The following is a 23459-nucleotide window of genomic DNA, read 5'->3' as shown; positions in this document are numbered from 1 at the left end:
TCTTCTTGAGGTGCTCAAAATATACTAAAACCCACTGAACTTTATTTTTTTCTATAATGATTTAGAAAATCTTGTTGTGAATCCCTTTATAAAATGAAATGCTTTTGTAATAGGAGTGATTTCCTTGTAATTCTGGTTTTATGTTTTTATTTTATGTTTTTATTTTCATTTATTTCAATGTTGAGCGCACACCTATGAAATACCTGATTATCCAAGATCTTCATTTCTGTTAAATGGGGTCTGTACTGCTCATTTTAAGACTAAAATTGTAAAACTGTGAATCAGATTACCTTCTCCTTTGTCTTCCCCTCCCCCCCAACCAGCTGCTGATTTTAGAACAAATGTCTGAAGGGAGGAGTAACTTATATAACCCCATTTTGAAAGAGTAGGTTTGTTTTTGTTCTGTCTTGGATTTAGCTGGTGTTTCATATACTCTTATTTGGCATTATCAAAAACTGAATTCCTTTATTAAACTAATGAGTATCATTACTAGTAGTACTACTGTTAACACCATAATTATTATTACTGTTAAACGAATTTGCTAGTCTCCTTAATGTGTCATAATTTTTGATAGCGTTATATTTTGATTATTTTTTCCTTTTTTGGTCAAAAATTTGAAGACCTCCGCTATTTCCTGCGTTCTTTTTTGCTCATGTTTTAATGGCCTTCTGACTATATTTTTAACCATCACCATCCCTTACATCTCTTTGGCCCTTTCTCCCTCCCCTTTCCCTCTTAACCTCAGGTACTTAAGTTCAGTTATCAATTTCACTAGTTTATAATTATTTTGCTTTGTCATTTTGCTGCTGTGTTTCCTTGCATTACTTATTATATATGAAATCCTCCACTAGTTTCTTTATCTTTCTGGCTTAGTTTGCTTCCAATAAATCTCCTCAAATTTCTTCCATTTTGCCTTTTTTTTTTAGATTTATTTATTTATACAAGCACTGGGTACAGTCAGAAGCGCGGGAGGGTGAGAGAATTCACCAGAGCCAGAGTGGGGAGCAGAGCAGGCAGAAGGACTGAAGTACACTGCTGAGGGGAGCAGCGGGCAGCAGGGGAGGTCTGCACGCCATGTGTGACCCTCCTCCAGTGGCTGGGGAGCAGCCAGAGATCGAACTGGTGCTGTAGAGGCTGTGGGCAGCTTTGCAACCCAGCGCTCAACCGCTGCACCACTGGGGAGGCCCCATTTTGGCATATAAATGGTAGCATTTCATCTTCTCTTGTAGCTGAATAATACTCAGTTGTGTTTATATACTATATCTTCTCTATCATTAGACATTTAGGTTGCTTCCATATCTTAATTATTGTAAATACTACAACAGTAAACATGGTGGACCATGTAATTTTTCCAGTAGATGATTTTGTGTTTTTCAGATAGATTTGGAATTGCTGGATTGAATGGTATTTTCATTTTTAGTTTTTAAAGATAAGTCCAGGTCACTATTCAAAATGGCCACAACCAGTTTACATTTCCATTAACAATGCTCAAGGGTAACTCTCCATATCTTCTTCAACAGTTGCTACTGAGAGTCTTTCTGATGTATGACATTCTCTCAGGTGTGAGATGTTATCTCATTATGGTTTTGATGTGCATTTCCCTTATTAGAGATGATGATGATGAACCTTGTTTTAATTATGGTTGCTTTCAGTATAGCTTAAAATCGGATATATCCAAAGAGGATATACAGAAGGCCAGCAAACATGAAAAAATGATGGGAACAGTGTATTCAGATTTGCTGTACATTTTCTTCTCAGATTTTCTTAATTTGTGAGTTGTTTACTTAAATATATCGTGTAGAGTTACATTTTCACATTGTACTACACATTTTAAAATTGGGTTGCTTGTTTTTTCAGTTGGATGAGTTCTCTGTGTCCCTATAATGCCTTATCTGTTGTGTGACGTGTGAGTAACTTCTCCCATTCAGCAGAATGTGCTTTTAATCTGCTGATATTTTATTTTCACTGTGTATAAGCTTTTTACTTTGAGGCAGTCCCAATTACTTCTTTTTGCTTTTATTTCCATTGTTCATAAGCGTCAATTCCCCAAAGACATCTCCACCATTGATGTTAAAAAATGCATCATCACCGCTTTCTTCTGTATATTTTATTGTTACAAGTCTTATATATAAGTCTAATTCATTTTGAGCTTTTGTGCATGGAGTTATAAAGTGATACGACTTCATTATTTTCCTAGCACTTTTTGTTAAAGAGACTTTCCTTTCTCCTTTGTATGTTCATGACTCCTTTGTCTTAAACTAAGTCTTGAGATAGGTATGGATTTATTTCTGTTTTTTTTTTTATTCTGTCCCAGTAATCCATGTGACTATTTTTATTCCAGTATCAAATTGTTTTAATTATGGTTGCTTTCAATATAGTTTAAAATCGGGTAACATGAAGCTTCCATTTTAATGGGGATTGTATTAAAGTTATGTGTCACTTTTAGTAGTATAGTTAACTATATTAAATCTCCTCATCCATGAACATGGAATATCTTTCCATCTCTTTATGTCTTATTCTATATCTTTTAATAATGTCTTACAGTTTTTGTTGTATAAATTCTCCATCTCCTTGGTTAATTCCTAGGTATTTAATTATTTTTGATATATTGTAAATGGAATTGATTTCTGAATTTCTTTTTTTCTCACTTATTTGTATATAAAAATGCAGCAGATTTTTGTATGCTAATTTTGTAGCCTACTACATCACTGTATTCATTTACTGTCTTTAGTATTTGTGGCATCTTTAGAGTTTTTTACATATAGTATATTGTTTGTAAGTACTGATGGTTTTACTTCATTTCCAGTCTAGCTTTTTTTTTATCTTTTGTTTTCTGATTGCTCTAGCTAAAATATGTACTATTATATTAAACAGAAGTGGTGGTTGTGAACAGTCTTACCTTGTTCCTGATCTTAAAGGGAAAGCTTTCAGTTTTTCACCATTAAATATAACATTGGCTGTAGATTTGTGATGTATGTTCTTTATTATGTTGAGGTAGATTCTTTTTATTCCCATTTTGTTAAGAATTTCTTTTTTAAGCCAGAAATGAGTGATGTATATTGTCAAATAGTTTCTCTGCATCTTTTGATAATATGTTTTTCAATTCTTTCATTGATATGTGTTGCATTAATTTGCATGTGTTAAACCATCCTTCTATCTCTGGAATAAATTGCCTTGATTGTGGTGTATGATCTTTGTAATGTATTGTTGAATTCAAGTTTCTTATATTCAGTTGAGAATTTTTTTTTTTTTTAAAGATTTATTTATTCACTTATACAAGCACTGGGTACAGTCAGAAGCGTGGGAAGGTGAGAGAATTCACCAGAGCCAGAGCGGGGAGCAGAGCAGGCAGAAGGACTGAAGTACAATGCTGAGGGGAACAGCGGGCGGCAGGAGAGATCTGTGCGCCATGTGGGACCCTCCTCCGGTGGCGGCCGGGCAGCAGCCGGGGATCGAACTGGCGCCACAGAGGCTGTGGGCAGCTTCGCAACCCAACGCTCAACCGCTGTGCCACTGGGGAGGCCCTCAGTTGAGAATTTTTGCACCTATATATCAGATATATGTGTCTGCAGTTTTCTTTTTTGTGATGTTTTTGTCTGGGTTGGTGTTAGGGTAATTAGATTTTAAAGTTTTTCATTCATTTTGAGTTAATTTTTGTGTGTAGTATAAGAAAGTGGTTTCATTTCATTCTTTTGCATGTGCCAGTCCAACTTTCCCAATACCATTTATTGAAGACTCTCTCCTTTCCCCATTGTATATACGTGGCTCCTTTGTTGTAAATTAATTGACCACATGTGCTTTGAAGTGGCTATGATGGAGAAGACAAGAAATAACAAGTTTTGGGGGAGGATCTGGAAAAAAAGGAAACCCTTGAGCACTGTTGGTAAAAATGTAAATTGGTGCAGTCACTATGGAAAACAGGATAGAGATTCCTCAAAAAATTAAAACTAGAACCCACAAGACCCTTCTGGATATTTATCTGAAGGAAGCAAAAATACTCAAAAAAGATATATGTACTACCTCTTATTCTTTACAGCATAATTTAAAGTTGCCAAGATATGGAAACATTCTGTAACTGTCCATCAGTGAATGAATGCATAAGGAAAATGTGGCATATATAAGCATGTGTTGCTTAATGGCACTTTGGTCCATGACAGACTGCATATAGGACAGTGGTCCCAATAAGCTATACCATATAGCTTAGGTGTGTGTAAAACCATCTAGGTTTGTGTAGTTATACTCTATGATGTTAATACAATGAAAGATCTCTATCATGCATTTCTCAGAACATATCCTGTCATTTAAGTGACATGCAGTGATATATAATTGAGTATTTGCCAGGTAAGAAGGAAATTTTGCTATTTGTGACATGCATAACTTTGAGGCCATTATTTTAAGTGAAATAAGATAGAGAAAGATACCATGTGGTTTCACTTATATGAGGAATCTTAAGTTTCCTTTGCCCTCAAATTCAGAGATAAGAGAACAGATTGGTGATTGCCAGAGATAGGGAGTTGGGGCAATGGATGAAACTAAAACAGTGCTAATTTAAACAGTGCCCAAACTAGGGGACAGGTCACTATCTGTGGGTTTGCACCCATGTGCTCACAATTGCAAGACACCACTCAGGCTGAGGGTTCAATAACGGGGTTTATTAACAAATGGGAGGTTGGGGAAAGCAAAGTTTCTCAGACCACAAATGGTTGGCTGTCTAACCCACATAGTGTCCGCAGTGTCCAGTAATCCAAACAAAGGCTGCTATTCAACATAGTGCTGTTCCTTCCACAAGAGCCTGGAGCCGGCTGCATGTGGTGGCCCAGGATGGCAACTAGAGGTGCTCATGGCAGCCAGCAACACCTACTTAAAGTCCAGGCTGGCCAGTGCCAGGCAGTGCTAGAGGCAGCAGTACCAGGAGGGGTGCTGGAGGAGCAGAATCCAGAGCAGTTCTCAGGGTAGATGGACACAGCTCAACATTGTTGACTGTGCTAGAGTACAGGCACTAGTATTACAGCCGTTTGAGAGCTAGCAGCCTTTTAGAGACAATTGGCCCAGGGCAATGGGCACAGGTTAGTGGTGCCCATCAGCAGGTAATGTTGGAGGCCAGGCCAGAGGCAGGAACAGCAGCTCAGCAGCAGCAATTTGAAGCAGAGATCAGATGTGAATGTCTCAGAGGTCTACAAAATTCTTATCCTGAGATCTGGATGAGTCTTCCCCACGAGTCTGTCCATAGAGCTTTTTCCTGGAGAAGGTCCTGTGAGTCTTAATAGCTGAACGTCTGAGTAATTCAGCTCTCTGGAGCCTAGCTTTATAACCCTCCTTTCAAGCCAGGTTGGCCCATTTACAATTTCAGCTGTCTGATTGGCAGCTCCAGTCAGACTGGTCCATTTTTGATTCCAGTGTATATCAAAAGGGGAACCCTGGCCTGTGAATCCAGCCCCAACCAACTCTGGGCAGGCTAGTTGGCTGTGCACCCAGGGAAGCTGTGACTGGACATCTTCTGCATGGCCCTGAGCCAGGCTGATGCTGCATGAGCTGGGGTGGCCTGCAGACTACAAGTGCTGCTGCGGTTAAACCCCCTGATGCCCCACCCTAGCAGCAGCCATGAGGCTCCTGTTTCAAAATGTTAAAAGGTGGTCAAAAGGTACAAACTTCTAATTATAAAATAAGTTCTGGGTGTATAATTTACAGCATGGTGACTATAATTATAGAGTATATTTGAAAGTTGCTCAGAGAGTAGACCTTAAGATTTTATATCACAAATTGTACCCATGTGTACATATGTAATGGATGTTAACTATACTTATTGTGGTGATCATTTCTCAATATATACAAATATTAAATCACCCAGTTGAAACTCGTATGATGCTATGCATCTGTTTAATTTGATTTTAAAAAGTCTTTCAATTTCATCATGATCACAAGGATGGTCATGTTCATGATGTGATATGCAGTGAGTTTTCACCTAAATCATATAATGTAAAATATTTTTCATAATTTTCTTCTGTTACAAAGACTTTTAAAAACAACGTACACATGTTATAAATTTATGCATACAGTATTTTCAGTATTTTAGACTGAAGTGCCATATCTTTAGGAAAAAGTAGTTTTCAAAAGAGATCAATAAAAATTGCTTAGAAGTTTTTTTCTGTTTGTTTTTTTCTGAAAACCTCAAAAGTTAAAGTGGAAGATTTTCCTTGATATAATTAAAGAATTGTACCATTACAAATAGGGAGGGGAAAAAAGTCTGAGTACATTCCACAGAAATTTTAAAGGGAAAATCATGTTTTGAAATTTGATAAAGTAGATGAAAATTCTTAGTAGAATAGGGTTGGGGGAGAAGAAACTAAAGGTCCTTGAACTTGAGCACAGTCTAGTGAGAAATTCAAAAAACCAACAGGTAGCTAATGAAAGTAATAGATAATACTGTGATGGAAATAATTTTTCTGTTAGTACATGGAAGGATCCCATAACTTTGAGGTGTTTATTAAGGGGCCAAGTGAGAGTTGCCTGCCAGGGAAGGTGGTGTCTGGACTGAACCCTGAAGGACATGGTCAAGTGAAAAGGAGGAAGCTAACGTATCACAAGAGAACATGTATTCACAAAGATCTGCGCAAGACTGGAATTAAGGGGTACTTGTCGGGGAAAAGTGGGAATGGAGACTGGAAAGATAGGGTGTAAAAGGCTTTGATGGGACATGAGTTTTATCCTGAAGAAAATTGGAAACTCAAAACAGTAAAGGAATAGGACTACTTGCCATTGTACTTACTGTCCCTAGGTTGCTTCTTTTCTGTCTCCTCCCATTTTTCTATCTACTTTTTGTGAAGGGACTTATAGAAGGGCTTATAAAACTCCTTGTTCCCACTATTCCCGTTCTTCCTTTTTGACTTCCTGCCTCCTAGTTGGGGTGACTGTTAACAAACCTGACTGGGATTGTTTATACAAGAGGATTGCACACAGTCTGAGTAAGATGCTTATTTTTATTAGCTGGCTTTATGACATCTAATCTTACCTGGTTGAAATGATTTTTCTCTAAGATTTTTCCCCCTTTTTCATTTGGTATGGGTGGTGTTTCATTAGATTTAGATTTAATTTAGATTATTGAATAAATCCCCCCTCCACACAAAACCATAAAATTGTTTTAGTCGAACTCTTTGAACATTCATATATAGCTAGTAGAATAGCTAATAGCTTAATATTCGGTCTACATATCTCAAGGACACTGTGCTTTAATTCAGAATTGCTTTTAAGTTTAATATGGGTTAGTCAAACTGGTTTTGGAGGAATGAACCAGTATATTAAGGCACAGAGTTAACTTGGAATATTTTCTGGATCACTGATAGCCTGTGTAGTGACAGTGAACAAATTACAGAATGACACTCCCTCTGGGTGATACAGCCTCAGGAGATAAGCAGATGGCACTTCTTTGAACAGTTGCGAACCTGCATGCACAACTTTTGACCAGTGGATCATGAACTTGAATTTAGTATCTTGTCCTCTTGGTCAGACACCCTTAAGCAAGGTACAGTCTATAAAGCTACTCCGCAGGTCTGGATGTTTTAATTTATCAAGGGATTAAGAATTTGCTGTGCTTGCTTGGCTGATACGTATTGGGTAGGGACAAATTTTGGGAAAAAACCTGTTAGCTCACCTCATAAGCCCTGGCTTTCATCATTGTGGATTTTTTTTTTTTTTTTAGATTAATTTATTTATGCAAGCACTGGGTACAGTCAGAAGAGCAGGAGGGTGAGAGAATTCACTAGAGCCTGAGCGGGGACCAGAACAGGCAGACTGACGCAATACACTGCTGAGTGGAGCAGCGGGTGTGGCAGGAGAGGTCTGCGCACCATGTGGGACCCTTGCCGTTGGCCGGGGATCGAACCAGCGCTGCAGCTTCGCAGCCCAGCACTCAACCCCTGCGCCACCAGGGGAGGCCCATCATCATTGTGGATTTTGATGATGGCTGCAGGTGATAATTGTGATAGGAGAATAAGACATAGTGTAACTGAAGTTTACTGTGTTAAAGACTTTTACTCTCTTCGCTATTTCATGATTTTGCTGTTCTACCATATTAGTCATGAAAAGAAGAGATATGCATCAGTTGTCAGTTTGGCTTTTAAATCTGTATTCTGGTTATCAGAGAACAGATAGAAATTACTGTTTTGATACTGTTTGGGTTTCTTTTAACCTCAGCATTCCATTACTCAAAGTCTTCAATAAAAACTATAACATTGGTAACTAGAAAGAGTTGAGAAAGCTGTGCATTTGTTTTCTACTTAATAATAGTAAAAGAGGCTTTACTTACTGAATGGTAGCATTGCCCAGTGTTTAGGTAATTTACATGTATTGTGTTTTGTTATCAATCCTGTTTGACTAAGAATTATCATAATTCACATTTTACAGATGATGAAATTAAATCTTACTTGAGCAAGAATGAGTCAGTATTTCTCCTCTGTTTAAAAAGATGTGCTAAGGTTTAAAGTTCCAAATTCTGTTTATGAGGAGAACACACAACAAATTAAAAAACTCAGTATTTACTTCATCAATTTATATAAAAATTATTTTTTGCACCAATTTTAAATTTTTAATTTGGTAAGTTTTGACATTACATGTATTTGAAGTATTTTTGTTTAATTTCAAAAGTACAGTATATAAATAAGAATATTCAGTTTGTGTACAGAACATTATATGTTGAGATTGGATAGTTTATCTGCTATCTTCTGTATCTCACTTCCATTGGGTTAAAAATATTCTTAACTATAGAATCAAATCTGGACTAGCTCTCTGTGTAATAGTAGGTAAAATTGGGTTGTCTTTATTGCTACTGTATTAACCTTGTTTTCAAAATTCATTATTTAAATTCTTCCCCAATATCTATGCTCTTTCCCCTCCACCTCCCAAGGAGTAAGATACCCTTTAGTTGTGCCATCTATTAGAGGGAAAATATTTGCTTAAAGTTAGATTGTCTCAAACTTTATGCCTAGTCTTCATTTTGGTAGTTTTGACACTCAGATTATATACTTTAAAAAAAAACCTATCTGAATTCCTCCCTCCAATATTGCTTCCTTGCCCCCCTGAAAACAAAAAAAGATTTGGATTGATTCAGTAGTTTATATAAAAATTAAGTCAGAAGAACTTGATGTGCCTTTCAAAGATTATATCACCTGTATTCTAGAACTGATTTGATGTTTTATATTGTCATTTGCAACTTTAAAATACCCAGTGTTTCACATTCTTTGTAGCATTTCCCTTCTTTTTGTAAGTAGTAACTTACTTGAAGAAGTTTCCATTGAGTGAATCTTGAGTACTTCGGCAGTTGTCAGATGTGTTGATTTAATCTCTCAATCAGTATTTTACAAAAACGCTGCCAGAGGAGACTCAGACAGTTTTGAGATCCATGAACAAGTTAAAAACTGGTAGTCAAGTGAGACAAAATATAGTGATGTAATTACTTAACAGCAACTGTTTTGACATGGGAGGTGGAGTTCTCAGAGCAACTGTTATTCTCCAGTGGTTACTAATACAAAACAGAGAAATGAAGTTGTGGATAGCATCTTTTTAAAGTAATCAAAGCTCTTGTTATCTATTTTCTTCTCAAGATTTTCCTTCCTAACTGTGCAGCAAATGGGTGTTCTGTTTAGAGTATTTCTTAATGGTCTTAATTATTAAAACTGCAATTGGGTATAGATAACCTTTTAAAAATTAAAATTGAAACTGAGTTGATTTTGCTTTTTTAAAATAAACCTCAGCTTTCTTGACAGCTGAGTAGTTGAAATATACTGAAATGAGAAATACTGAAATATAAGAAATACTGAAAAATAAGACTGATGGGAGATCTTTTTTCTATTAAGAAAAAGCACATTTTAAAATAAAAAACAAATGATTCTTTATATTAGTGAAACCATGCAAACCTTGGGGATGTCACGGTTTATGGGTCCTCACCCCGGTGCTTACAATTACAAGACACAACTCAGAGTATAAGAACAACTGGGTTTATTTACAGGGGAAAAACTGGGAGAGATTAAAAAGAAGTGTTTCTAAGGATACAAATGGCCCTACCCCAGATATTGTTGTCAGTATCCAAACCAAAAGCTGCTTGTGAAAGATGGCATTGTCCCTTCAGTGAGAGCCTAGCCCTGGTGACACACTGGTAGGCGTGGACCAGGACCCAACTCATGGTGGCAGCTGTAGGTAATCACTGGCAGCACCAGCAGCGACAGTCCAGAGGCTGAGTCGGGCACTATCATAGGCTACAGCAACAGGAGACAGCTCTAGAGATGGCGCAGGCACAGGTCAGCAGTGAAGGTCAGCACACTGTGCTGGTTGTGGTGGAGGGAGGAGTGACAATCAGTGATCCAAAGTGATGGTCTTCCTAGGCGAGGGCTTGTCTGAAACCATCTGCTCCCCTGCCTTTTGTGACTTTCAGGGTCCCTTCTCCCTTTGCTCGCAACAGCAGTGCAGGTTTCAAACCTGATAGGTGTGTTTTCAAAACTGGTACAAGTTTCAGAACACAGTTGGCACCTTCATGGGTTCAAATCTGATGGGCACATTTCAGAAGTGGCACAGGTTTCAAAACCCAAACTGCACGGGGGTTGGCCATCTCCACTGTACCATGGAACTGCTCTTACAGACTTAAACAGTATCTTAAGGAAATTATACTCTTAAGGGATTTAATCTATTTCGGGAGATAGTCATTAATTCTTCTTAATGGTAGACCATTGAAACTGTAAGTGCTGTGAGGTAGAAGTACTTGATCTCCTGGAGCATGTGGTGGTTTTGACCCACACAATTTGTTTAGAAAGTGAGAATTGATCTGAGATCTATTTTTTGTTTGTTTTCTGTCTTGGTCCAGGCTCAGAACATATCCATCACCTGGTGATCAGAGATCTCAAAAGTGCTGTCCAGAGATGGTGTACAGTATGAGCAAAGGCCCTGAGGCCTTTGGGATGGGAGGGAGCATGACACATACAAATGAAAGGAGGCCTTAGTAGTGAGATTGCAGAGTATATGTGGTACAAAGTAAGGTTGGAAAATGAGTGTTGCCATATCATGCATGTTAAAAAATTATTATTTTTACCTTTGAATCAATGAAAAACCAGTGAAGTGTTTAAGCATGGAATTGGAGAGTGGAGGGCATCAGCAGTGGGTGTGAACGGTCTTTTGTATTTGAACAACTGAGTTGACAAACCCAAAATCTCATTCAGCTGACACAGTAAAGATCTGAATGGTCTATGATGCAGAGTTCAGTCGGCTTGGGCAGTCCTCCTTTATCTTAAAGCATGTCTGCCAAGGTTCTCTTGGCCAGGGAAGACAGAACTTGATCATTTTTAAAGGGCCAAGAATGGGTAATATATGTCACTATTCCCACCTCTTACTGAACAGAACTTAGTCATATGACCCCAGAAAATTTGTGAGGAGAATGGGAATCGTAATCTTGGGTGCCCAGTAAGAGGAAGCATCCATCCTGACCTCCTTTCCCTGCAACCACCCGGGAGATTATCCTCACATTTCAGGTAACAGACAGAGGTTAAGTGCTATCTTGGCCTTAGAGAGTGGTAATAGAGATGGAGGTAAATGAATGTCTTGGAGAAAGATACGAAAATCTAAGGAGTGAGGAAGAAGAGTTGCTGAGGATGTTACTTGGGGTTGAGGCTTATGTGACTAGAAAGGTAGGGGTATGTACATGGAAGGAAAGACTGACTAGAAGAGGATCAGCTTGCATTTGGACAAAAATCCCTTTGGGACCCCTGGCTAGAGATGGTTGACAGGAGACTGGGTATACAGGCTGGCAGCTCAGAAAAGCGGAAGTGTGAACAATGTGTGAGTTCTTTGGACTAGATTATTGAAATCTCCAGTTTGGATAAAATCTCTTAGGAGAATATAGACTTCTTCCTTTCCACCCATTTGCTTTCTGTCAAACTAGTTAGATGTGCTCCAGCCCTTTTGTTTGACCTTACATGATTCCCTTTGGAGTCTAAATAGCCGTTCTAAGTCTTTACCTAATATTTACTCAGATTCCTGCCCTGTAATAGAGCCTTTCAACCACACCTTCAAGCAATGTATTTCCCTCCTTGAAACTGCTGCCCTCCCCTCTTAGTGTATTCATGTCTGACTAACTTCCCCACCTATTTCCTGGGTCTCATCAATCTCTTTAGAGTTCTAACTTGGTTTATTTTGAGTGGTTAGGAGTATTCTCTGGGGACAAAGCCCCGCGTTCAAATCTCAGTTCTGCTGTTGGTTTTTGTGTGATTTTGACCAAATTAATCTCTGTATGCCTCAATTTCTTCATCTGTTAGATGCAGATAAAAGTAGCTATCATATTAGAGGTGTTTGGTGTTAGTAAGTATTCAATATTAGGTTGGTTGGTTTTTTTTCCTATAACGTTTTGGTTTTCCTTCTCTTGTTCCTTCAAAAGTTGTGTGGTAAAGTTTCCCCAGTCATAAGACAACTTGCATGAAGTTAGTACTCTTTCTTTCTTCCTCACCATTAATCATCCTGTGTTTTCATATTTAGCTCAATTGCCTGTGGATCCTTTTCCATCACCCTGGACTTCTGCTACATTCCTCCAGCCCCCTGAATGCTCAAAGACCTAGCTGCCACGCCCAGTGGTCTGTGTTCAGTCATTCACCATCTTTGCAGTGTTTAGTGATAATAACTTCTCACCTCCAAATATTCTCCCTTCTTTCCTTCTCCTCCTAGCATTCTAATCATTCATTTCTGCTTAGTCCCCTTGACCTGTTTGTCTTTTGGTACCTTATATTGGTGTTCCCATGGATGCCCCCATGTAGCCCAAAATATCTGTTAGGTGCAGCCTTCCTATTAGATCCATGCCATGTTTTTCAGTTGCTGGCATGTCGTGTCCACCTTGATGTCTTAACACATTCTTCAAAATGAACATGTCAAGACTGTGTCGTTCCTACTCCTCTTGTTTATACATCGCAATTTTTCCAGTCAACAGTCTACAGAATCCTAGGTCAACTTTGGTGTAGTTTATTCATGTTTCAGTCATCTTTATTGATTCCACTGTGAAATGTTCTTGGATTTCTGTTTTCAACTCCACTGCCTTAGTTCAGAACTTTCTCCTCTGGACGTTTGTCTTTGCCTTAGAATTGGCCGTCCTGTTTCCAAGTTCTTTGTCAGTTTCTACTTCACAGTCTTCAGTGTTAATTTCTTTATACGCAAGTGTCTATAGTGTTGACCTTATCAGAAACCTTCATAGACCCCCTTTTTTTTAATAGAAAAGAGCCCAAACTCCTCCTTACTGAGGCTAATGTGCCTATAAATTACACCTACATTTTGCTTAGTTTTGGTTGTATTATAATTGCAGAATACACATTCACTTTCTGGTTTCCATTACTGCCGCATGGTTACCTTAATTAATTTCCAGGTAGAATGTAGAGTGTTTTGAGATAGTTCATGTAGATAATTGGCAGATACATTCAAGTATTGATGGTTGGATATAGGTCTTCAGATGCTGCTTTCTTGGTTTTACAGATTGGTTGGTCAAATGTTACTTAAAAGTCAACATTATGAATTTAAGGAGTTAGAGGAATTGGGGTCTGTTTCTAATTTTCCATTAATTTTGGCTACTTTGAATATTTTATCTCTGTTCAAAAAAATTCCTTTTTTAAAAATTGATTAAACTTTATAATTTTCTTATAGTGTTTTTCATTTTTGTACAATGTTTGATTTCTTCCCTCAGGTGTAGTCCCCATAAATCTCCCACCACCACATCACCTGTGAACTGTCATCATAGAGTCCTTATGCCCCTCCCTCCCATTTTGACCCCTCACCCTTCCCCTCCCCTGCTGTATGCCTCAGATCTATAGTTTGCCTGCAAGTTTTGTCTTTTTTTTTTTTTTGACCCTTTGTTCAGTTTCTGTATATCCCTCCTGTAAGTGAAACCATCTGACATTTTTCCTTTTCCTTCTGTCTTATTTCACTAAGCATAATTCCTTTGCGTTCCATCCATGTTGCTGCAACGGGTATGAGTTTTATCTTTTTTGATTGCTGAGTAGTATTCCATTATGTATATATACCACATCTTCTTGAACCACTCATATGTTTTTGGGCATTTAGGGTTATTTCCATAGCTTAGCTATTGTAAGTAGTGCTGCAGTAAACAGGAGTGCAGGTTTCCTTTTAAATTAATGAAAAAAAAAAACAAAGATTCTCAACTTGCTTACCATAAATTATGAAGATTAGGACTCTTGAAACGGTAAAAGGTTAAGAAAAGTGCTTATTAAAAGTGTTAAGAGTGTAGTATCAGAGGTTGTTTTCTAGTCTTTGCTATGTCTACCACTTTAAAGTTCAAAGTTCATTTATAAACAGGAAGTATAGATTAGATTAAATAGGATCTAAATGGGTTGTGATTAGATGTGGATTAGATTAGATGAGATTGAAGAGTAATATGCTTAGAGTTTTGTTAATGAAGGATATGATTAAATGGCCCAATTACCTTAATATTGAGTAAATCCTAGGTTCTTAGCATATTTTAACTCCCAGAATTCTTTCATACATTTTAAAGTAACAGCTTTATTGTTACTTAATTCACATTACATAGAGTACAATTCAGTGGTTTTCAGTGTATGCAGACTTGTGTATCCATCACCACTTTAAAATTCCAGAACATTTATTGCTCCAAAATCCATTAGTAATCGCTCTCCATTTCCCTCTTCCCCTTAATCCCTGGAAACCACTAATCTATCACTTTGCCTATTTTGAACATCTGATAGAACATATCATATGTGACCTTTTATGTCTGACTTCTTTCACTTAGCTTAAGTGTTTTCCAAGATTCATCAGTATTGTAGCACGTATCCAGCACCTCTTTTTTATGACTGAATAATGTTCCAATGTATGGCTACACCACATTTTGTTTATCTAGTCATCAGGTGATAAACCTTTGGGTACTTTGTATTTTTTGACTATTATAAATTCATTTACAAGTTTTGATATGGCCACATGTTTTCCTCTATCTTGTGTATATAAGAGTGGCTTTGACCCACATAAATGTTAATTCCATCCTTTAATGTTTTGAGGAACTGCCAGACTGTCTCCTGAAGCAGCTATCCTATTACCAATGTATAAGGATTCCTGTTTCTCAGCAACCTCACTTAATATTTGTTACTGTTTTCTTTTTTTATGGCTCTTCTAGTCTGTTTGAGATAGCTCATTGAGGTTTCAGTATGTACTTTCCTAGTGACTAACCCTTTCCAAGTGCTTATTGGCCAATTATATATTCTCTTTGGAGAAATGTCTATTTAAATCTTGTGCCCACGTTCATTATTTTTAGGCTCCCTCCCATCTCAAAGCTCTAATACTGCTACTATACTAGTACCACTACTACTGGAACTGTTACTATTGCTACTGGTGTCATTACTACTGTGGATGTCACCGCTACTGTTAGTGTTACTAGTACTAATTCTGCTGCTGCTACTATTTTTTTCCCCCCGATTGGGCAGTTCCACTTCCTTTTTAAAACAATTTTTTACTAGTATCTTTAAGATGTTTATTTTTCCCCTGCCACCATCCTTACATCTCATTGTCACACTCCCTCTCCCTCCCTCAACCTCAGAGCCCTCAGGATGTTTATTGATGTCTACTGGTTTTTAAAAATAATTTACATTCTGTGCACTGTAAATGTCCAGTATTTGTTTTTATCTTTCTTACTTGACTTACTTTGCTGCCCATAAGTCTCTCGCATTCTTTCCATTTTGTTGAAAATGGCTGCACTTCATCTTTTCTTCTGGCTGTATAATACTGCATGTTGTATATAGACCACAGCTTCCTGGTCTAGTCCTCCATCCATGGACATTTAAGCTGCTTCCATGTCCAGGCTGTTGTGAATAATGCCGCTGTGACCATTGTGTCTATGATTTTGTGTTGATGGTTCCTTATTCTGTGGCTAAGTGCCCAGGGGGATTGCTGGGTATTTCCAATTTAAGTTTTTTTAAATGGTTGTGCCAGTTTACATGCCCACTCATACTTGGCCCATTTAAAACTTGGATTGGGGCCTCCCCTGGTGGCGCAGCGGTTGAGCACTGGGCTGCGAAGCTTCCACAGCCTCTGCAGCACCGGTTCAATCCCCTGCCACTGGTGAGGGTCCCACATGGCGCGCAGACCTCTCTTGCCATGCCCGCTGCTCCCCTCAGCAGTGTACTTCCGTCCTTCTGCCTGTTCTGCTCCCCTCGCTGGCTCTGGTGGATGGATGCTTTCACCTTCCCGCGCTTCTGACTGTACCCAGTGCTTTTATGAATGAATAAATAAATAAATAAATCTTAAAAAAAAATAAAAAATTAAAACTTGGATGGTCTTTTTTATTGTTGAATTTTAAAGGTTCTTTAGATATTCTGGATACAAGTTCCTTATTGGAGATAGTATTTGTAAATATTTTCTCCTCTTTTCATCTTCCATGCATTTTGATTTCTTAATCAGATCACTTGACATTAATCTTGAGTGCCATTATTGTTTTTTCATTGTATAGTACTTCAATTGTGTTGTTTGTAATTCTTTCCTAATATCAAACCAGAATAGTAAATGAACATAAATTATAAATATAAAAAAGTTAATGTAAATAGCTCATTCCTTAGAGAAGATTAAAAGACTTAAACAGGTGTTAGATTGTTTGCTGTCAGGATCTTAGTATAATATGGTAAAAGGTTTATTTTCTGGTCTGTATAATTCTATAGTAAGCTATCCTCTTTGATACAGCAATAAACATTATTGTAATCTTAATTGAAAACTGGGAGAGTTTAAAAGTAAAATTTTAAAGGTACGTGACAGATAAGTTACTGAATATTAATAACATAATTTTAAATTTTGAGTAAGAACAAAGGCCCTTAATTAATTCTTTTATTAGGAAAAGATATGCTATGGGGTGGAATTCTCCCAACCCAGACACTCTGACCATCTTTCATACATTATGAAAAGAATTATGGGTATCAGTTGCCAAACGAGGGAGATCACTACACTTCCCCCCACTCCCAGGACTCTAAGCAGCATATAAAAAATGAAAATAATCCAGCAACTCCGGAAGCACTTCTGGGTTCCAGGTTTTAGGGTCACAGAGGCTGCTGCATCGGAATCTTTCTGTATTCCCATATAGTAGTGGTGTGCGTGTGTGTGTGTGGGTTAAGTATTTTTAATAGTTCATTGTCTGCATTAGTGACGGTTTTCTTACTGAATGATAAGTAAATCTTTAACATTTTAAGTGTATGCCAATCTATTTAAGTATATGCCAATCTATAACTAAAAGTGTTTTATGTTTGACAAAAACTAATCCTTTTTCTGTTGTATTTGTTGTTACAGGCCTCAGGAGTGCAAGTTGCTGATGAAGTATGTCGCATTTTTTATGACATGAAAGTTAGGAAATGCTCCACACCAGAAGAAATCAAGAAAAGAAAGAAGGCTGTCATTTTTTGTCTCAGCGCAGACAAAAAGTGCATCATTGTAGAAGAAGGCAAAGAGATCTTGGTTGGAGATGTTGGTGTAACCATAACTGATCCTTTCAAGCATTTTGTGGGAATGCTTCCTGAAAAGGATTGTCGCTATGCTTTGTATGATGCAAGCTTTGAAACCAAGGAATCCAGAAAAGAGGAACTGATGTTTTTTTTATGGTAAGCACTATTAGAAAGGCTGAGCCTCTGTAAAACTCAGAGTTAATCTTTTATTGTTAGGAGAACCATTCCTGGCAACAAAGTAATTTTCTTTTTTTTTTTTTAAATATTTATGTATTTATGCATACAAGAGCTGGGGTGCAGGCCAGACGAGGGGGGGATCCACCAGAGACAGCGCGTGAACAGAACAGGCAGAGGACCAAAGACACTGCTGAGGGGAGCAGCGGGTGAGACAGGAGAGGTCTGCTGCGCCATGTGTTCACCTCCCTGGCTGGGCATCGAACTCATGCCACAGTGACTGTGGATAGCTTCATAGTGTGACTTAATCCCTTATGCCACCAGGGAGGCCCCAAACAAAGTCATTTTCAAACTTTCTCCAGTCATTGTCATTTATTTTTTGTTTACAATGTTTCATACTGTCTTAACTGGATTGGTATTTGTGGGCTTGAAACTAAATTTTAATTACTCCTTGTCTACTGAAATAACAAGGCTTTCAATAATTGAGGTTTTTTTTGGTAGGCTAAGGAGCAGGAGATAGACTTCGCCACAACCTCTGAACTCATTGTAAAAATAGCTAAAACTTTCTCTAAAAATTCTTCCTGAATGCTAAGCAGAAAGTTTAACCTTGCCCAAATCTCTCTCTAACACACTATTCTGGGAACCAGCCTCCCACTTTTTATATCATCCATCCTTGCGCTTCTGTGGCTGGCTGCTTTTGAAGTTGGAACTGTCATTTTCTCTGTGTGTGCACTGTCCTGTAGGGTAGCCACTAGCCACCGTGGCTATTTAAATTTAAAATAAAATGAAATGACATTTAACATTGAGTTTCTTAATTGAATTGCTACATTTCAAATGCTCAGTGGCTGCATGTGACTAGTGGCCCCTTTACTGGGTAGCACAGATTTGGAACATTTGCTTTATTGCAGACAGCTCTATGGGACAGTATTGCTGTAGAGCGAAAAGGTGCTAGACAATGATTTATGTGACCTTTTTTGACAGACTATGTGAAGTCTATTCTTTTCAAGTAAATTAATAGTTGAGATTAAGCTTTGGTTAAAAAGTCACACCTGTATCCCTCATTTAGTTATTTTGTACTATATTTGTTATAGAAATTCTCACATAGTGAGAATATTCTCTGACTTCCAAGGGGAGTGGTAACAGCCTCTGATGGGGGTGGGGCAGGTAAGGATCCTCTTGGTACCTTGGCCTGAGCTAGGGGAAGGCAAAGAAGGGGGACTTAGCTCTCAGCTGTGTGCCACCACAAATTGGGATATGGGGCGAGGAAGTCAGAAGAATTCTGGTTTGAAGGAATGTAACTCCAGATCACACCTCAGTTCCATGTCAGCAGACCTTATTGCACTTGATTAAACCCAGATGCTGTGAGGAATGCAAATAGGAGGTTGGGGTGCACATATTTGGGCCATTTACTGTTCAAGCCTGGCAGCCAAAGACATATATACATAACCTTAGTAGTTAATGAGACTTAAAATGAGCACATTCCTGATTTGGATGAAGGTGCATCCATTCAGCTTTTATTTCTACTACAGGCCCAGTATCAAGTTAGGGGCTTGGAGAACAGCTGTGAGTAAAGCAGGTAAAGTCCCTGTAATTCTGGGGTTTACAAGCTGAGTGATGGATATGGACAGGTAAAAGGTTAGGCATTTAAATTGGTAACTGTTTGCTTCATTTGCACTATTTTTTTCTGGCTCTTATAATTTCTTTCCTATGAAAATGATACATCCTTATTAAAGAACATTTGGAAAATAAAAGCAGAAAGGAGGAAAGGAGCTCCATTGTTAGTGCAATATTTTATTTTGTAGCATTGCTTTTTTTTTTTTTTTTTTTTAAGAAAAAGTGAAAACCTAATAGGAGTTTTCCATAACAGGCTCCTTTTAGAGCCCAGGGAAAAACTGTTAGGTATTTTAAAAATCTGATTACATTAAAATCAGAGCAGCTAATGCTTTTTCCTGTTCCTGACCTATTTTGTATAAGAAAGGTATCACTCAGCTTTGCAGAGGGTATTGTTAAGACTTTGCTTCCCTCCTTGGACCTTGAGTTAGGAGAAATAAGCATCTGAGAGACATTGAAACTGTCCTTTTTCTGGTTCCCAAAATAGAATCCCTGCCTGCTGTGGAAGGAATGGATTAGGTGAGGGCCACACTAGCCCAGTGTTAATGACTGCTAAGCGCCCTGGAAACATGGCATCTAAATGGAATCATTAAGCATTTGAAAGTATTTAGCTGCACTCTGTTTCCTTTTGATTAAAGGAAGCATGCCAGAGTGGAAGCATGCCAGAGGTCTGGTGGTCTAGTGGAAAATTATGCATTGATAGGCGAGCAGTTGGACTAGGATGAGATTTTTCTGTTTGTTAATATTTCTGTTGTTTTTCAATATTGCTGGAGCAAAAAATACAGTATATGCTGTGTTTCCAGTATTCATTCAAGAGGGCATTCAAGAAGACACTAAAAATTTTGTAAATATAAGATAATTGAATATTGACAGTTGAGACATGCCATTAAGCTTTAAAAAGAACAATCCTAATGACACGTTTTTATGTCAGACTAAGATGGAAAATAAGTACTCTTGTGGTCTCAGAATTTGCTATTGGAATTGACATAAATCAAGGGATTAGGGTGGGGTAAGAAGGACTTTTCCTTTATTGGCAATATGTTCTTTTTAAAGGAATTCTGAAGGAAAAATGGTAGAATTGCTAGCATTTCTTAATTCTGGGTGACACATACTTGATTTGCAGATTATTCTCTGTATTTTGAAACTTCTGCTCATAAAGTGTTAAAAACTTTGTATAGGGTTAGTTGTAATTAGCCTCATCTCAAGCTTTTACTGATAAAAATGAAAAAAAAAAAATTACTTAAAAGAAGCCAGATTGGGTCATGCAGTGAATTACCCAGTGTTGTCCTTTTATCATGGCCCCATTAATTTGATTTTTAATCAGTGGTTCCTTTTTTTTTTTTTTTTTGGTCACTCATGTGGTCCCCTATCTTTTTTTTAACCTTGGTCAACTTAAGCTATTCTATTTTGACAGTCCATAACAGTTACTCACCAGGGAGGTAGGGAAGTAGAAAAATTGTGCACTAGAAAAACTCTCCCAGAAGATTCTGAGGCTCTTCCCTCATCACTTGTACAAATGTTTAAAATGATGTAAATTCTGCTTTCTCTAAAGCAGTCTTTTAATTTTTGGCATCTTTTGATACAGGGCACCAGAACTAGCACCTCTGAAAAGTAAAATGATCTATGCAAGCTCCAAGGATGCAATCAAAAAGAAATTTCAAGGTATGGTCTTGATTTACTTCCACATACTTGCAGATGGTGAGCTGTTGGAACAGGGTGCCATTTTTTTCTAAGCAGCCTCTTATTTATTATTTCTATTATTATTTTCTAAGCAGCCTCTTATTTATTATTTCTTGGCCACAAAGAAAGGATAAACACCATCAGTTGAGAAAAACCCAGAAGGTAGAACTTTCCTGCCTTACGTTGGTTCCTCTGGGTCTGAAATGTCTGTGTTTAATAACCCTGTTTTCTCATCATTGTATGTCTATCACTTGGTATGTTGGTTTTAAACTAGTTTAAGATGTTGCCAGGGTAGAGACTAATTAGTTTCATTGGCTATTGCCATTGAATATAGTTGACATAACAAAATTGCAAGAAGGAAATGTTCCTAAATGAGATAGGATACTTGTCCCAGCTTTACTTTTAATGGTATGATTTTAGGTAATTGACTCAGCTGTGACCAAAGGAAAGTGCCCCACTCCTTCAGCTGGCCAGTTATATTTGACTTGCCACTAAGGCATTGGGATCCTCATGAGATGGCCTGACCATGCTTTCAGTGTGCAGCCAGGAGAAAATATCGGTATGATGCAAAGAGCATGGGGCGAGTGCCCAAAGGCCTGCACCGGGGGCTAAACTGCTGTGTGACCTTCTCCTAAACTGCTTAACCCCTATGGGCCTCAATTCCCTCAGCTGTAGAATGGGAAGTTTGACCTTGGATTGTGTGAGTTCAGTCTTAGTTGTCCCACCACTCTCCTGCCATTCACTGGCTCCAAAGAGCTGGGCTGCCCAAGATCTCAAGGCTTTGCCCAGTATGGTTTCCTTTTGTTCTACCAGGATTGGTTTTCACATTCTTGTAGGAGAACAAGTTTGCCCTAGCTTGTTTTACTCACTTAGGAGAATAAAAATCTCACTTTCTTTACTGAAACCTGCTACTGTGTAGTTCAGACCCTGGCAGGTTCTACATGTGTTAATGTTGGACCATCCCCAAAGAAGAGTGCTATCCAGTTGGTCACTGATGCTTTAAAATAACTCATTGATCTCCGCATTTCCACAATTAAAGATGATCACCTGGTCCCCTTGTTTTCCTAGTGAAATCATCAGTGGCTTTCTCTAGTCAGTCCTGGGTGCTTCAAAAGACCTGCTTTGCTTTCAACAGCTTAAGAAATGGTCAACAGCTTAAGAAATTTGGGAAAATTAAAGATAATGTGGCTTTTTAAAAGATAGCAGCCGCTTACAGAGAAGCTACTGTGTAAAATTCCATAATTGAGCTCTTTTTGCAGGGTTTCGATGTAATTTTTCTGAGAAAGCAGCCTTTCATTGTGTCACCTTTCTTAAATGTATTATATAATACCACAAGAAGCCTAACTAGAGTAAGGCAATTCCATTTGTAGATGTTCTTACTCATCGGCACAGTTGGCTAAATCAGCTGCTGTCAAAACATTGAATTCGTAGTTTTCCTTATATTTTAAAAATGAAGAAAAATCACTACTAGACCTGCTTTTAAACTTATTTTTTTAAATATAGCATATCTTTGGAAAAGTGTACATCATAAATGATTGTAGAATGTGATGAATTTTCTTGAACATGGTGATCTTTGTACTGACCAGCACCCTGGAAGTATCGCTCATATCAAGTCAAACCCACTTCCTCTCCTCCCACGGCAGAATAACCAATAGTTTGGCTTTCTAATAGCTTTGAATAGCTTTGGCTGGTGTTGTGTTATATAAATTGAATTATCTAGAATGTATGTGTGCTTTTTATGTCTGGCTTTTTTTAGTCAACATTATGTTTGTGAGAGTCATGCATTTTGGCGCATGGAATTGGAGAGTATTTATTACCATTATGTTGTATATACCTCAGCTTTCTTATCCATGTTAGAGCTGGTTTTGTGTTAAAACAGTCTGATATCTTAGCGAAATGGGTACACTCGTACCATTATTTTAAATATAATTGTTTTTCCTCCCTAGGCATAAAACATGAATGTCAAGCAAATGGACCAGAAGACCTCAACCGGGCTTGTATTGCAGAAAAGCTAGGTGGATCCTTAATTGTAGCTTTTGAAGGATGCCCTGTGTAGATCATCATTCAGTGCCACAAATCAAAAGCTTCCATGTTCAATATTATCCTTTTGCAATATAAGTAAAGCAAGTATGTTTAGGCCAGGATCTCAATAAGGGGGAGCTTGTCATCTATTAGAGTAAACTAAATATTCTATACACATGTGCAGATGGCCCTAAATAAATATAAAACCCTAAGTTTTATTGGTGTGAAATTAAATTCTTATTGGCCAAATGCCCATTTTGATGAGTTGGCTTTAAAGACTTTTGTTAACACTCGTGATTTTTAATAATGCAGTTCACAAAACAGTGCAAGGCTATATGAAGAGAATTATTGCGACTTTGTTAACCTCAGCAGTTACTTTTTTTTTTTTCCTTAAATAATTAGACATAATCTGGTTATAATTTTGGCCCAAATTTTTTATTCTCTCTCAAGCTAAACTGAGTAATGGAAAATATTCTCATAACATTTAACAGCACAAATACACTACCACAGTAA

The 23459-nt window shown here is 37.8% G+C and overlaps 1 protein-coding gene across 1 annotated transcript in view; it reads left to right on the top strand.

The window, feature by feature from the left end:
- Positions 1-23164, top strand: part of DSTN (destrin, actin depolymerizing factor) — a 35472-nt gene extending 12308 nt beyond the window's left edge. Inside the window, exons 2-4 of the mRNA XM_037494314.2 lie at positions 17308-17615; positions 20830-20906; positions 22871-23164. Coding sequence (XP_037350211.1) covers positions 17308-17615; positions 20830-20906; positions 22871-22980 — 495 coding nt within the window. The 3' untranslated portion in view covers positions 22981-23164. The remainder of the gene's footprint in view (positions 1-17307; positions 17616-20829; positions 20907-22870) is intronic.
- Positions 23165-23459: the final 295 nt, after the last annotated feature.

Source organism: Talpa occidentalis, unplaced genomic scaffold (genome assembly GCF_014898055.3).
Source record: "Talpa occidentalis isolate TD23 unplaced genomic scaffold, MPIMG_talOcc4v2.1 talOcc4.10, whole genome shotgun sequence".
Taxonomy (NCBI): Eukaryota; Metazoa; Chordata; class Mammalia; order Eulipotyphla; family Talpidae; genus Talpa; species Talpa occidentalis.
The sequence above is the reverse complement of the archived record's forward strand: the minus strand, read 5'-3'. Positions and strand labels throughout refer to the sequence as shown.